Below are 16,233 nucleotides of genomic sequence, written 5' to 3'. Positions count from 1 at the left end.
GTGGGGGGGGGGGGGGCGGGGAGGGGTGCTGTGCCAGGTGGCTTTTGGGGATCTTAGTTCCCCAACCAGGGATTGAACCTGGGCCACTGCAGTGAAAGTCCTAACCACTGGACTGTCAGGGAATTCCTGAAAATGGGGCTTCTAGGTGGATCATAATAGCTCCTGATTTTTATTTTCAGGGGTACATATCCCACAAAAATTTGGTAGAGTTTAATTTGCCTGTGATACCTTTGGCAGGGCTACCAGGCAACCTAAGCTGCTTTCAGTCTCATTTCCAGACCAATGGCCTCCTGTGTTCTGTGGCCACAAGCAATGGCAGCAGCCCTCTGTAAGGGCAAGAAAGTGAGACTTGGGCCCTGCCTCAGGCTGCCCTGGACTGTGCGCCCTCTGTGGATCTCTCGGGGTTATCTGTTCACCCCTCTGCTAGCCTCCACTGCCTTCCCTGCTGGTTTTCTTTGCTTATGCCAAGGTGGCAAGGGGAAATGGAACCCAGCCCTTCCCAAACAAGCTACAGGCGGCTGTGCAGCAGTTACTCTCAGGCTTGTAGAGCAGAGCAGTCTGCATTTGGAAATGTTTTATTGCTCTAAGTTGAAAAGTTTAATCATTTTACTTCAAAGCTGAGACCCTGTTGAGAAAACTCCACCAACATTTATGACTGTGGCCTTCTCATTGAAGTTTCCTTCCAACTTTAGAATGCCAAGGCAGGACCTTCTATTCCTTAATTCTGCTGTGTTATGAAATCCTGTATTTCTTTAGACATATTTTATTTTGTTTAAAGTCAAAAGGCCAGAGTGACTCAGTGTTACATGAGCTGGGTGTTTTTGTAGAATAAGCAGTACATTTAATACCTAACAAGGCTGGGCTAATTAAAATTACACTGCCTGTCTCTAGTAATCATCAGGAAAGGATATTATATTTCTTATTTTATTCCTAAGGGTTTTTTTTTTTTTTAAAAAAACAAACTATTGTGTTCCTGCCAAATTTGGTGAGCATGACACAGCCCAGCACATCCCTGAAGCAACATTTTTGGTTCTTTGGATGCTGATAGAGATGTATGTAGCTATATAGGGGCGGATGTGGTGGGAGGTCTATTGGCCCAGGGCCCACCTAGGGGCTCCTCTCTCTATACAACCCCAGCTACAGTCTGAGGATGGAAAAGAAGCCACTCGCAGCACCTGTCTTGACAGTCAAGTATCAATTTAAACATCACCTACAGAGAGCCCTCTGAAGGGGCCTGCCCTCCTCATTGCCCATTCCCTTAGCCTGTTTTCATTTCTCTCAGGTAGTTCCATCTGAAATGATACTTTAAATCTGTATTTTTGCCCACCTTGCATAGTGGAATATAAACTCCAGAAGCAAGAACAGCAGCTGTAAAAAATAAAAGAACAGCATCCATCTCATCCCTACTGTATTCTCAGCATCCAGGAGCGGTGTGTCACTAGGAGACGCCTGACAAATATGTGCTGAGGGCAGGGCCAGCTTGCTTTTCAAACAGCTCCTGGCAGCCTGTCCTGAAAGTTGGGTCTCTCCAGTAGCCTTCTGCAACTTCCCTTTTTGTCTCAGATGTTCCAAAGGGCTCCTGACGACAGGTCTCCTATAAGATGCCCATTCCTTTCTCCCAGGCCAGCTCCCACCCAAAGTACCCAGAAAACCACAGCCTTTTTGCCCTCAAAAAAGATAGCTGCTTCCTAGAAGAGCTGATTAGGTTTTAAAATTATTTTTCATGCCAGGCCTTAGGCCAAAACTCTTCATCAAATCAGGCATTTTCCAGCTGGCCTAGCACAGAAAGTCCTTCCCCACTAGGGCTGCAATCCATTGTCAGTAGATTTCCTGAGTAAAACTTTGTTCCCTCTATATTAATATTTAGCAGGAACCTAAAATATTAATGTTCTCCCACGTACCCCAGGGAGAAAGCAAATTACCAGAGGCTCAGATTGTCACCGGATGACAGCCTTTTCAATAACGACCCACAAGCAGGTTCGGTGGACTCCCGAGTTCCCCTTTCTGGTTCACTGGCCTTCTCTGCCGTATCAAACATCTTGTGCCTCGGTTAAGAGGAGGCTCCCTCTGGTAGCGGGTGAGCCCCTGGCCCGTCATTCAGGAGGAGGGAATCCTTTTCACCAATTTCTTTGACCATTAACAGCTCACGGCTTCTCCTGTGGCAGGATGGTGCTGCCTTACCAGCACATTCCTGGATGCCAAGGTGAGAGGCACAGATCCCCCAGGTGGTCTGTCTCCATCCTCCTGGTCTCCTGACCCCCTTGGAGTCTTCCCTGGGCTTGGAAATGCAGGGTCCAGCAGAATGTTAAGGAGGCAGGGCAGGTGGGCCAAGAGGTGGCTCCCCGACTCCCCTGGTGAGGGGAGCAGGGGGCGGGCAGCCCTGAGACTCAGAGATGAGAAGGTAGGCTTGTGTGCCTGATTATGCTGGCTGGAGCCACACTGAGGCAGACGCCTACTGACCATCAGTGCCCCCAGAGCTTACCTGGCAAGAATTCAGGCTCTAGTCTCAATCTCTGTGGCTAGACAGCCAGGCCCAGGAATGTAGGGAAACACTGAAATCTGGAAGGGGCTGAGGGCGGGGTCACTGTTTCCAGTCCTTGGCCACCCTTGAATCGTCCTCTTGAAAGAACTGCTGCTTTACTCTCAAGCCTCAGCTGTGGCCTCTGCTCCTTGCTGGACCTTCACTTGGCATTTACTCATCTTTCCTCTTTCCTGTCCCTTCTTCTCCTGTCTTTTCCTCCAGTTCCCAGCCTCTCCTTGCTTCTGTAGACCACCTTCTGCCCTAAGGTTTGTTACAAAGTTTACCAATACACCGACACACCGACAGAGCTGGTTTCTAGTGATTTTGGCCTCGACCCTGCAGGCAGGATGCAGCCAGAGGACCTGGAAACCCCTCCTTACAGAACTGGATGGGCCCAGCTTCTCACATGCCTTGTGCTGTAAGTTGAACTCGCAGTTGGCGACTAGCCGGTTCCAAAGCTCCTATTTATTCTTGAAGCTGCCTTGTTTCTATTTTGATTCTGCTAATCCAAACTGCAGTTTGGTGTTTCCACGGAAACAATCCAGTGATTGTTTGGCTTGCCAAAATGAACTGCGGGGGAGAGAACCAAATGACGTAAAACATTTTTAGTTTCTCAAATATCAATGTCTCCCCAAGAAGTCTTTGGTCTCAAGTTTTATTAAAATAAATGTTCTAGGCGAATTAAAAAAAAAATCTAGGCTCCTGTTATTCCTCCATCTCAATCCCTAGAGACTGGCTCCCCAACCCTCTGCTCTGAGCAGATGAGCACGCTTCTGCCTGCTGCCCTGAGGCACGTGACAGAGGCAGATGTCCCTTGGGCACCTTGGGGAGCCAGGGAGGCAGAGACAAGAGACGGTATCACCAAGGCAATGACCATGTGGCCATCCCAGCTACTCTGGGAGTGGCATGCCAGAGGCTCAGGGCTCACCTGCTTTACCCAACAGCTGTTTCTACAGTGAGGAAAAGTTCCTCCTTTAAGGAGTCCAGGCTGGATTAGTTCTTTGGTAAATCTGAATTTTCACACAAAGGCTTTGCTAAGCTAGAGGTATACTTGTCTATCCAGCCAGGAGAATCTAAAGCCTCCCTTCTGCCCCACCCCTAACCCAGGCTCAGCCCTCATTCCCAAGTGCCACAGTCCATGTCGCAGGCAGAAAAAAAGTCCTCTCGTTTCAGTCTTGTAGGGTTAGCACTGGGTCTCTGCTCCCAGCAGACACCCCCTCTGCAAAGCCTCTCCAGGGAGAACTAAGTGCTGAGAAATAGCTCTGTGAGACCTAGAGCTTCTGGCCCTGAGGGTCCAGCACTGCAGGGAAGGGTGAGCCACTGGTGAGGGTCCTGCCGAGCCTCCCGTGCCAGCCCTGGGCCTGCTGCAGTTCCCGAAACTGTGAAGGTCACCTCTGGGCAGGTATCTGGTGAGGGATGCCCACGGCTGGCTGGCGGAGGTGAGGGTTTTAAAAACAACTCTAATTTCTTCTTTCTGCAGATGTGATTCAGGTCCACTGCAGATAAACTGAGAAGCATAGACAAAAAAGACTAAAACCCTCCTTGTCTTCCTCGGTAACAATGTCACAAACTTGGGATCAACTGCATTAAAAAAAATTTTTTTTGCAAATTTTGGAATAAATTCAGATTTACAGGAAAGGTACAAAGATAGTTCAAATATATCCTTCACTTAGCTTCTCTTAAAGTTAACCTCTTGCATAACTGTGGTGTACATGTCAAAACTAAGAAACTAACATAAACATATTAAGAACTAAACTTGAGCTTGTATTTGATCTATTTTTCCATGAACGTCCCCTCTCCATTCCAGGATGCAATCCAGGATACCACTGGATTTAGTCACTGTGTCTCCTCAGTGTCTGCTGCTGTGTGACAGATTTTGAGTTTTTCCTTGCTTTCCTGACATTGACAATCTAGGGTACTGGCCAGGCATCCAGAGAATATCCCCCAATCTGGGTTTAAAATGAAGGCCCCATCTCGTTGCATCCTGTCAGGGCTGGGTGAGGGGCACACCTGAGGACAGCATGGGTGGGATGCACCTCCATCACCTGGTTAAGTGGTGTCTGCCAGGCTTGTCCATGCCTCTGCTCTCTTCCCCAGCTCTCTCCCTGGAAAGTGAGTTACTAAGTCCAGCTCACTCTCCATGGGTAGTGATGGGCAGAGACTGGGGAGGATGGGGATTACTATGCCTCACCTCCTCTGTGGGAGACGATCCACATCAATATATATTAGTTGGAACTCACTGTTGGGAGACCTGGTGTTCTGAATATCAAGTCGCCTGACATGTATCCATCCAGACAGCCCCTTCTCCTGAATGCAGCAGCCAAGAGGCTGTAAGCATTTCTTCTCACCTGCTCCTGTCCCGCCGGCTCAGGGACTAAAAAGTGAACCTCAACACCACCATCTGCGAGTGTTTATTATCCACTGCAGGGACTGTCAGGTGGCTTGGGAGGAGCCTCTGGTTAGCCCCTCTGCCCTTCATCCGGCAGTGGAGACCTGTCCCTTCAAGTGGCCAGAGGCTAGTCCTCAGGGTCAGGCAGGTGCCTGGCTTTGCACCGCTAGGAACTAGGTGCCAGGTTTCCACCTGTGGGCGCAGATGAATCTCTAGGCCTGTGGTGGTGACGGGGTGTTGCCGCCAGCCCTGTAGCCTGCCTTATGAAAACACAGCCTTGTGGGGCATCTTCGGCCCCTGGGCCTTCCTCCCCAGCTCCTTGAGTTTTATGTTACAACAAACAGCTCTGCACCAGCCTTGTCGCCCCCATCCTCTCCTATGAGCCAAGCGGGTGAGCAGTTCCCTGACACTCAGCTTCTGGGAGATATCATACCTTACTCAACAGTTTATTAGGTTTCCTGAAAGAACATCATGGTTTTGAGAGATGGGTCCAAATAATCCCTGATGGTGTCCTTTCTCTCAAGTGGTGGGGCTGGAGCCAGCCCTGCTGAGCAGCTGCCGCCACGCTGACCTCAGAGGGCAGTGGGTCAGCCCCTCCCTGCCCCCGTCCATCTTATCCCAGTACAGTCACTGTCATGGGAACCACCTGTGGCCTCCCGGAGGTCCAGTCCTGGAACGGGATGGATGAGGTTCAGGTATGAAGTGAGTGAGCAGGACCTGTGTTCATCCCTTCCTTCCCCCCTCAGCTGAGGGCCCAGATGTCTGATGTGAGTGTATGGTGGGCTGGCCTCACGGGAATGTCCTGCCAGAACAGGAGCTGGATGCTGCCAGCTCCCTGGACACTAGTAGGAGGCCTCTGATCTGGGCAGGGGTGAGGATGGAGGGGCTGAGGCTCTGGCCATGAGGAGGGCATGATGCCAATGCAGGGGACAGGCAGCCATGTGTGTGGTGTGTACAAATGTGGCAGAGGGCCTGGGGCCAAGGTCCCTCTTGAGGCCAGTTCCTCCACTGAGCTGGCCTGGGATGGGGGGGTCCCAGGGGATCAGAAAGCCCACACTGCTTGTGGAACTTGTATGTTTTCAGGGGCCCATGGAAAAGAACATCAAGAGACACAGCAGAGGCCCACGACCTGCACCTGCCTTGGGTACTGCGTATATTGAACAGCAATCCAAAAAACAGTCAAGACGTTGGGGGAAAAAAAAGTGAAAAAAGAAACATTTTAAAGCAACAGAGTTAACAAACAACAACAACCAAAAAACTGAGCTGTCAGCTGAAAAAGGGACACCACTAGAAGTTAAAAGGTCATGGTAATTTGGATTCTGCTAAGCCTTTGAAGTGGCCCCTGGTGACTGTGACTAACCTGCACAGACATCCTAACCTCAGTCTCCTACTGTAAGGAATCAAAGCTGAAGTCAACTGTCCTTACTCAATTTGGTATTTAAAAGAGGTCATCAAATTGTAGTCCTCTTCCAAGTCCAGAACAGTCTCCACGATATTGTGGTCATCAAAAGCCTGCCTGAGGCTGCCAGAGTCTGCATCCGGGGCCTTCTGAGGGCTCTCGTCCACCAGCAAGGCCCAGGCTTCCTCCTTGAAAGGCGAATCTTCGCAATGGCCACACACACGGTTCAACTCGTTTTCAAATTCTAGTTTACCAGCCAATTCTTCAATAGTTCGGATGCTTGTATGGTCTTAAAAATAAAAACATTCAGCATTAGAATTCCAGTGGGAGAATTCTGAAGACATTTCGGGCAGAAGTTAAAAACCCAAATGGGTGGCCGTGTCCTGGGAGCGTGCAAAGCCGGTGCTCCTGACCCGGGCTGGCACGCTGTCGCACTGTGATGTGGGCATGGTGCCCCCCTTTCTAGTGCAGGTATTTACTGAGTCCCAAACATCCACTGGTCTCCAAGGAGGGTGTACATGGGAGCATACAGAGATGCGTGTGCTTATTCTGGCTCTTGGGGAACTATTCCCTGACCTGAGGACACAAGACACTGTGTGGGGTCTTTTGAATAAGTAAAATGCTGCCTATTGGGATTTCCCTGTCGGTCCAGTGGTTAAGACTTCATAACCTCCACTGCACGGGGCGTGGGTTCGATCCCTGGTCGGAGAACTAAGATCTAACCTGTTCAGGTGGCACTGGTGATAAAGAACCCACCTACCAGTGTGGGAGAGATAAGACATGTGGATTGGATCCCTGGGTCAGGAATATCCCCTGGAGGAGACCATGGCAATCCACTCCAGTATCCTTGCTTGGAGAAACCCATGCAGAGAGGAGCCTGGCGGGCTATAGTATATGGGGTGCAAAGAGTTGGACATGACCCAAGCGACTGAGCACAGCACTTAGCACAGACAGCCATGGACCACAGCCAAAAGGGAGAAAAATGCTCCCTGTAGATGTTAGGGGCCATGGAAGGAGGTAAGCAGAGGCAGTGATGACTTCTGTTCGCCTACTGGGACCATGGGAGGAGGCTCAGGTCACTAGAGCAATGGCAGGGATCTTGCTTTGTGCCCCAGGGCATGCACCACCCCTCACCAGACTGCCTCCTTTCCTGCCCCATAACCTGGTGACCCTTCAGAGCCAACAGCTTTGGGCTGCTCCCAAGGCTACGTATCTCTTAATTAGGAGCTGTCTGGCCACTGTGCCTTGTGTAAAAATAGGGCGCATGAAGTTCACATACAGAATATACAGATGTGCGTATAGCAAAAGTGTCTACGCCAGGATATACCGCACTATGTCGCCTTTGTGGTGGATGGCAGAATTAAAGGGGAGCTTTCGGCTTCTAACTTTTCTTTCAATCTTGTGTTGCCACCACCCACCCGAGCTGGACTACTCCCCCTCTCTTCATCTCTGCCTATGTCCTGTTTCCGTCACAAATAAACTCATCCACCAATAGCGGCTGCAGTCCTTGGCCTCTGGGGATTCACTCTAACTGTACATTTATGAAACATTTATGAAATAACTTGATGGATGTGACTCCTCCAGGCTATCAGCTCCACAAAGGCTCTCTGCATGGAGCCTGCTGTGAACCAAACAAAGCTACCAAGCCGATGGAAGAGACATTAAGTATTTTTTATAAGACACTTGCTGACCTGGGGGCTTGGGTGAAGGATCTATCCTTTCAGGGAGAGGATGGAGCAGCCCTCTGAACTCACCAATCATATCAAGCAGATCCTTTGTGACCTCTTGGCTGGAACCACTGAGTGGGATGCCTGTGTCAACTTTCAAATCCTTCTCTGTATCATTCCTGCAGCCCCCGGGAGAAAAGAAAAAGGCAGAGGATTAGATCCTCTTTCAAGAAAGTATCGGAGGTGAACTCAGTATTAGATAATCTTAAAGGCAAACACTAGTCCTTTAAATTGCCATTTATGTTGTGATTTGAAAACTGGGAACCACTAAGTCAGTGAAGTTGACTAAAAGCATCCTAATGCCCATTAATGTCTGTGAATAAGGGAACAGATATTTGTAATACTGAAACAATTAAATGGCTTCTTCAGTCTCTGCTTCCAGGGCAGCCAAGATAGCAGGAACTGGAAATTTCAGCCCACATGGTCCTCCTTGCTAAGAGATGATGCAAAAATAAACTTAAATTTTAATTAAGCCTTTAAAAGGTACCTAAGACCGGGCAGTTTGCAACCACCTGGGAGAAGACAAGGCCCAGGGAAGACTTAGAGCCCCCAGTGAGTGAAGTTGCTCAGTGGTGCCCGACTCTGTGTGACCCCATGGACTGTAGCCTACCAGGGTCCTCTGTCCGTGGGTTGCCATTTCTATCTCCAGTAGAGTCCCCAAGGGGAGGGAAAATCAGTGTTATGGACCCAGCTTAGGATTTTCAACAATTTTCCCCCCCTCCAGATAGGCGATTCCCCCTAATTGTAGCTGTTAAGCCCATGAGATTGGAATCACCTTAGACTGTCTTTTCTCCAGATCTCCTCATCTCCTGCTGCTCGCCAAAACTGTCTTTCGGGTGCCAAAATGGAGGAACGCATCAGGATGTTTTCCTTGCTGCTCAGAGGTTTTCTTTTGGGGCAGAGCGCCTGGGGCTTTGCATTCACGGGGGCATGGTTTGGTGCAAAAGCCACGTTCTCATTCTCCGGAGCGCCAGGGACCGGAGAGAATGGAGCTGCAGAGGAGCAGGCTACCAGCGGGTGCCTCCGGCAGAGGAGCCGGTGCACCGGGAGGGGGAAGGAGAGCGGGGCGGCGTCGAGCTCCACCCGCGGGCGGCCCGAGCACTCCTGGGAATGGCTGACTCCTTCAAAGGCCCGGTCGATGGCTGCAGTCAGCTCCTTTCTGCATCTCCTCAGTTTCTCAGACATCTTCCCTACAAGCGACCGTGTCTTTATTATGTAATACACTGGAAATGCACAAAACAATGTGAGAATCGCGGTACAGATGAGGTTGTAAATCGCCCACGAAGGGGTATTTGTCACGGTTTCCTTGAGCCACGCCACAGGTCAGACCCGAGAAACCCACTCTCAGGAGATTTTCTCCTCGCGGGAACAGCTGCGTCCCTACTTCTCCACCGGAGAGGGAGGAACCCGCGATCGATTGAGCCCGGCCCTCCTCCTCGGCTCCCGGCCACCCCTACTCCTCTCAGGCCCCACCCCGCGGCCGCCCAGGGCGGAGATCCATGGCCGCGTCCTCACCCATCAGCCGGAGAAACCGCACCGCCGACCCCGCCAACGGTCGGTAGGTCGGTAGGTCGGTCGTCGCGCACTCTCATCACCTGATCGCGCGTGTCCGCGACTGACGAGCCCAACCCCCACGGCTCGGGTTAAAGGTCAGACAAGGGACGCACGGATGGCCTCGGTTCTTTGAACCCACGCAGCGTGATGGGGAAGCAGAGGGTCCACGCACGCACGGAGGGGACAGCGACAATGGCCGTGAGAGCAGGCCCGGGGAAAGGGTGGGGAAATCAGACCACGGTGGCCGTAGCCGAGGGGCGGGGATCTCACTTCTAACCAAAGTCCCGGGCAGAACGGGAGCCCTTTCCAAGCCCAGGAAAGTTCCTCTTCTGAAGCCAACACGGAGAAACGGCTCCAGGAGACCTGGTACCCCGCAGTGTCCTGTCCTGATATTTAAGTGAGACCTAATACAAGCGCCACACGATATCCAACTGCCTCAATTCATCAAGGATGCTGGGAACAGAACTGCTAGGTTCCACAGGAGACTGAAGGGCAGGAAACCCCACCACCAAATAGCATTTGGGAGATGGAAGCTGGAAATTCCTAGGTGACTCAAAGGGAAACAGGAAGGGGCGTCAGTGGCAACTTTTTAGGGTTATTATAAACCCATCTCAGTGCACAGCAAGGGAAAAGGGGACGACATCAAGTTTACTTGAGGTTGATTTACTGTGGGTAGACCACTGGGAGGACCAGCAACCAGCACCAGAATCCGAAATCCAGGAGGGCAGGGCGGCCCCAAACTCCATGACAGTGTGTTCCCCTCCACTCTTTGGAATCCGTCAGACATTCTCCACTGTGTGCTCCCCACCGCCAACCCCAACTCTGCAGCTCTACCTGTTTTACAGAAAATTTTTACCACCTGTATAAAAAAAAATAATTCAGCCTCTTGACATAACCCTTCTGAGCAAACAGGGTCTTTTTTTTTTTTTCTTCTGCTCATAAAAGAAGGAAATTTCCTCATCTGGTTTTTAGACAGAACACTAGCAGTCTTCAGTGCCAAAGGTGTTCTCCTGGGGGACGGCACTGGTGCTGTGGTGCAGGGTCACTGGGCAGGTCAGTTGGTGTCCATGCTGTAAGTCTCGTCATCCCCCGTGCCCTGCTGTGAGCTGCTTGGTCTTGCACCTCCATCAGAAGAGCCAGGAAAACTGAGTGACGGCGTCTTATGAAACTCATCGTCTCGACGCTGGTAGAACAGCACGTAAGCTGCTTTCGTCTAAACACAAGAGGCACAACATCCATTCACAGGTTCGAATAATCACCCATTCCCCCCAAGCTTTGCTGTCTGTTCAAAACACACCACCCTCAGGGATCCGCTGTCTCGCCCTGCACATCCACACACTGAAGTGATGGTGAAAACCGTACCACCTACGGCTGGCTCATGCTGACCATGCCCAGGGAGTCGGGAAAGGTAGGAGCCCTGTGACAGACTCAGGAGAGTCAAGTGTCTCGTTTAGGAAGGGTCCCGGAAGGAATGGTAGTGAATTCTTTCTCCACCACATTTAGCTCCCACTGTCCCAGCAGGATGACTCAATAACCAACTAGCCTGGGAGACTCTTCCCAGCTCTAATCCCTAAAGGTAAGAGTGGGAACCAGATATGAGGGCCTACTCACCACTATCTGATCCTCACAGGCCAGGGACACATTGCTATCATCAAAGTAATACCACTTCCCGTTCAGTTTGTTCTTCGCGTACGCAGTGTCTGCCAAAGCAAGAGAATATGCTAGTTGGTCATCAAGAGAGATGATCTGGCTAGCTCAGTAGGCTGGCACTCAACAGCTCCAAAACATGACACATATCAAGAGTCTGAAATTAAAGGTAATTTACGCTTGTGTCCTAACAACGGAAAAAGAACTCATCCTTAAAAAAAAATAAGATCTTCCCTTCTCAAGAAGGCACTAAAAGGGTAAAAATGGAGCTGCTGGGGACTAAGGCTTTAAACTGTAATTTTGGGGAAAACAGCTATGAGCACTAATTCAGAGCTAGGGGACCCATAAAAGGAGCTGATATATTTTAAGATTTAAGCAAAAGAATATTTGTCAAAAACATGCCAAGTCAAACATTCCCACTGTATCCAGGAATGGCTGTCTATTGTTGTCTCTCACTGCTTCTGGAGCCTGTGGGGTTATCCCAGTGAGAGACACACTGGGGGCTTGGGTTGGCAGAGCTGGAATGTGAACGAGAAAACTTAAATTTATCTGTCTTTGAAACTCTGAGGCAAGAACCTGTGGCTCAGTAACAATTCCTCACACCAGTCCAAGTATTTTCCAGAGTGAACACTTCCGGTTTTGATTTTACACTTTCCGAGCAAGATGTGTTTACAACAACAGTCCCAGCAGTGATACCCGATTGCTGCTCTACTCAGACTCTCAGAAACGACTGAATCTGATGGAGATCTGGTTTCTGGTCTCGACCTGCTGAGTGGCTCTGGCAAGCTGTTTAACCATTCTTCGCTGCAGTGCTTACTGTACCAGGCGGTGGTGAAGAACACAGGACAAAGTGACAGAGAAGGTGCCAAGGGCCTGTCCCTGCTGTCCATGCTTGGCAGAACAGTATCAAAATCACGGTGTTCCAATTGTGGACCCAAAGTGGGTCTGCACACAACCAGCCTAACCTGGATAAGGAAACTGAAGCATATGGAAGCTAAGTAACCTGCCCAAGCAGTACGTTTTTATGCCAAAAGAATTAAAAATGAATACATGGGTCCAGTATGAATGAATACAGATATCAAAATTAATTTGCACAGAAAAAAAGTGCTATAGGATGCGGTATGATCACAGGTATTGCAAGTAGCCACTCAGGAAGAGTCCCAATTTTTAGACAGGCACAATTTTTCTTTCCCACCCATTCCTACAGCTAGTTGGTAGTCCTGTGACCAAGCTGTAGCCAATGAGACGTATGTAGAGGAGTTGAGGGGGATTTCTGGGAAGTCTACTTAAAAGGGAAGGTCACGCCCTTTTTTCCCCTTCTTCCGATGGCCTGGAATGTAGACCCGAGGGCTGGAAAATGAGCAGCCATCCAAAGGCAGGAGGTGATATGGTAAGAATAGAGAAGCAGGAGAACCGACTTGGGCCAACAGAAAAAGCTTACCAGTACAGGGGAAAAGACTGGGGTTTGGGGCAGTTCATAATCCACTGTGAGGGTAAATGGAACTAACACCTCCCATGGTGTCATCTCTTGGGATCCTGACACGGGGTGTAGTGGCAGTTCTCATGGTGCAGATGCAACAGAGGAGACGTGAGGAGACCCAGCTCCTCACTTCAACATCACTAAGACCTTTCCATGAACAAGTAACCAAACAGACTAGTAAAAGTATAAATGTGAAATTAAACCCACACATTACAGACATTTCTCAAAATAAAGTAGAGCAAAGTAAAAAAAAAAAGTAAAACAAACATTCTGGTCCCTCTCTTTCTAGGCTGTCCCCTCTCCTATCACAGTTTGCCTTTTGTTTCAATGTACATAGTTGTGATACTACTTTCTGTAATGATGCGATTTTGTGTAGCTGTTTCCCCTGAACACATCATGGGCATTTCCCCACGGTATTAATAATTTTATTTTGCAATGCTGTGTGCTCTTCCATCAAGCACATGGACAATACTGCCAGCTGCTGATCACCAATGCTGTTACTCATTTTCCACTAGTGAAGTGAAGTCGCTCAGTTGTGTCCGACTCTTTCGCGACCCCATGGACTATAGCCCACCAGGCTCCTCCATCCATGGAATTTTCTAGGCAAGAGTATTGGAGTGGGTTCCCATTTCCTTCTCCAGGGGATCTTCCCAACCCAGGGAGCAAACCCAGGTCTCCTGCATTGTGGGCAGATGCTTTACCGTCTGAGCCACCAGTATAAATGGGTAAATATCTTTGTATATGAAGCTTTTCCCCAAAGTCCAGTAATTTCAGAAGAGTAGATTTACTGGAAGTGGATTATTAGATTAAAGGATATGAAGCACCACCCTAGCAAAACAACTGAGGGGCAGCCTGCAACTGGAGGCCTGCAGAGCTGTGTAAGTTAAGTCCTTAGGGCAGTGGCTGGCACACAGGGAAGGCTGGTGACAGATGAGTGGCCAAGGGTGTTTCAACATCTCAGAGGGGAGCAGATGCCAGTACTCACAGTGGCCAACCCCCATGGCTCCATAGTGATTGGACACGGCGATGAGATCGTACACATATGGCCTCGCTGACGGGTCACAGACAAACTCCGACATGTTCAGACCTCTAAGCACAGAAAACAAAAAGAACCCTTCAATACCTTAAACTGTGAGAAGTCAGAGCGATCTAGCCACCCCTTTCATAGCAGGAGGCCCTCAGAGACTGCAGAAAGAACAGATGAAGAGTCCAGACAGAAGGCGCCCTGGGGTCTTGCTCTGACCACGGACATGTTAGGCTGGAGAAGGGAAGCCTCCTGGGGAATTCCAACCCCTGACAAGATGGCAAGGAAGGGCTCTGGGCACAGACATGAGGGCTGTTGCAACTGTGTAGAAATGGCTATTACTGTCAGAATCACAGTTAGTGCCATAAAAATGTAAGCTAAATACCAAAACAGGCCCCTCAAAGCATTTTTTCCCCTAATGTTTTATTTCTAAAATTTTAAATATACAGAAAAAAAGAATTTGACGACAAATACCTCTATTTGTTGACTTACTGCCATCTAGGTCCTCCCACTGATATGTCTTACACTGCATCTATCTGTCTACCCGTACACCTGCCCCTGAAGAAAGCATTTTTAAATCTGCATGTTGTGGGCAACGCCTACCTTGCTGACCGATTGTGTCACCTACACTCTGTACCCTGGGACCTGAGAGGACCCAAGCAGACAGCCAGTCCCAGCCCCTGCCCCAAGGACAGGACTGCGATGGATCTGCACCACCAAGGGCGGCCCCCAGCAATCCAGTTCTCCCCAGCAGATTACTCCCCGGTTCCTTGTGCCCCTGCATTAACGTGGTGCAGCACGTTCGTGTGCTGTCCTACTGAGTCTGGGCTCCCAGGAACCAAGGTAAGAAGACAGGTAAGAAGACCAGGTCAGTCAAGCAGCATAGGGACTCAAGAGGGGACGTGGTTCTACCAGAGAGACTTCCCCAAACAAGGAGGAGAAATGAGCCTAAAATCTTAACTGCCCAGAGCCCAACAACACACACATCTTAATGCAGAAAAGCCTTTGGTGGCAAAACACTCTATCAGTGCGCAGATGGTCTGCCTGGTTTTTAATTTTCCCCAAAATACCACTGCAGCCCAGGGACCCACCTGACTGGGAACTCCACGACTGTATCAAGCTTATCCCTCCAGTATCTATTGTAGGAGAAACGTTTGAGGTGGACCACCAGGATCTTCGGCAAGGACCACAGGTCAAACTTCTTTGTGGCCTGCTGGTGCTTCTTACAGTTGGGACAGTACCTGAAACAAAAACCTCTGCTGAGTGGGGAGGCGGGGAGCCAGGGAGCCAGGGCCACCTGGGCACACAAGCATGGGGATAACCCCGTAACATCCTGTCTTGCAACCATCAGACTGCTTCAGAGCAGCGAGGTCTCTAAGCCACCTTCCCACAGAGGGTGATGGCCTTCTGAGGCTGGAAAGCACAATTCACGCAGAAACACCTGTGTTTCTCTGTCAGCCATGTACAAAAGTGACGGATCCAAATGAAAAGGTTTGTGTTACACAGATGGCCCCAGCAGATCTCGGAGCCCCAGGGTGCCTGGGCGCCCCTGCTCAGAGTGGGGAGCTGCCTACCAGGGGTCATGTTCCCCAAGGGTCTCCATGGTAGTGAAGAGCTCGATGCAGTCCCTCAGGGCCACCGCCGTCTTCTTTTTCTTCTGAGGTTGCAACATGCTGACGTGCTTCTCGTACGTCTGTGAGGAACAAAGTGCTGAGTTGGCTGAGGAAACAAAACCTCACCAGGCTGAGCCACCACCTCATGAGCTCTCATGCCTGGAATATAACGTACTTTCTGGAGCTGCTAGCATTTAATAACAAAATCTTTTGCTGCTTTTCATTCTCAGTCTAAAAGATAAGCTGTGAAGCCGGCTGTGGAACTGGTGAGAGAGACCTCCCCAGAGCAGAAACCAGCACTTCCCCTGACCAACAGTCCCGAGTGACCTACCTCAGATTCCTGTTCGTTGTAGTAACAGCTCCGGGTCTCACTGTCCCAGTCGATGGCTAGCGTGGACCGAGCTGTGGAGGAGGACCAAAGTGTCACTCGCTACGGAAAGGCCAGCAACAGGAGAGGCTCTGCCAGCGACGGCGGAGAGGAGCAGCACGCTCAGGCTGTGTTCTAATACCTGCCTACCCAGAAGCAGCCACCGCCGAGAGCAGCACTCTGTCTGGGGCCAGCCAACCCGGAACCCCTGGGCCCCAGAGCCTCTGGCAAAGACTTCCTCCGTATACGCTCTAAAGACTGTGATATGCTCTAAAGGCTGTGATACGCTCTAGACTCATGGAACGACACAGAATTCTGAAAGGACGCAGGTCGAGATAGAGTAACAGTGATTGGCTTCTCCTCTCTTCTTAAACCACAAGAAAACCTGACAAGATACATAACACGACTGTTTCCAGACACTATTAGGCAAAGCAAGAGTGAGATCCCTGAAAGAAGGCAGAAAATAAGGTGATGCCCACATGGCCCATGCTTACTGCCTGAAGGCATCTTCC

At 50.1% G+C, this 16,233-nt stretch overlaps 2 protein-coding genes across 7 annotated transcripts in view; both read right to left on the bottom strand.

Moving 5' to 3' along the window:
* Nucleotides 1-559: 559 nt before the first annotated feature.
* Nucleotides 560-9,930, bottom strand: C22H3orf62 (chromosome 22 C3orf62 homolog). 4 transcript variants are annotated; one of them, XM_059879562.1, is made up of 5 exons: nucleotides 9,552-9,930; nucleotides 8,812-9,259; nucleotides 8,064-8,155; nucleotides 6,337-6,598; nucleotides 560-3,091 (listed from the first exon to the last, which is right to left on the bottom strand). In XM_059879562.1, the coding sequence occupies exons 1-5, from the start codon at nucleotides 9,553-9,555 to the stop codon at nucleotides 3,010-3,012; spliced, it is 888 nt and encodes a 295-aa protein (XP_059735545.1). In that variant the 5' UTR covers nucleotides 9,556-9,930; the 3' UTR covers nucleotides 560-3,009.
* A 307-nt stretch (nucleotides 9,931-10,237) lies between these two features.
* Nucleotides 10,238-16,233, bottom strand: part of USP4 (ubiquitin specific peptidase 4) — a 39,707-nt gene continuing 33,711 nt past the window's right edge. For 2 of the 3 annotated variants that reach the window (XM_005222750.5, XM_024982530.2), the window contains 6 exons: nucleotides 15,686-15,756; nucleotides 15,316-15,434; nucleotides 14,833-14,982; nucleotides 13,703-13,806; nucleotides 11,202-11,290; nucleotides 10,238-10,803 (listed from right to left, as the gene is read on the bottom strand). In XM_005222750.5, the coding sequence (XP_005222807.1) occupies nucleotides 10,645-10,803; nucleotides 11,202-11,290; nucleotides 13,703-13,806; nucleotides 14,833-14,982; nucleotides 15,316-15,434; nucleotides 15,686-15,756 (692 nt within the window). In that variant the 3' untranslated portion in view covers nucleotides 10,238-10,644. 3 annotated transcript variants of the gene reach the window in all.

Source organism: Bos taurus, chromosome 22, assembly GCF_002263795.3.
Source record: "Bos taurus isolate L1 Dominette 01449 registration number 42190680 breed Hereford chromosome 22, ARS-UCD2.0, whole genome shotgun sequence".
NCBI lineage: Eukaryota > Metazoa > Chordata > Mammalia > Artiodactyla > Bovidae > Bos > Bos taurus.
The sequence above is the reverse complement of the archived record's forward strand: the minus strand, read 5'-3'. Positions and strand labels throughout refer to the sequence as shown.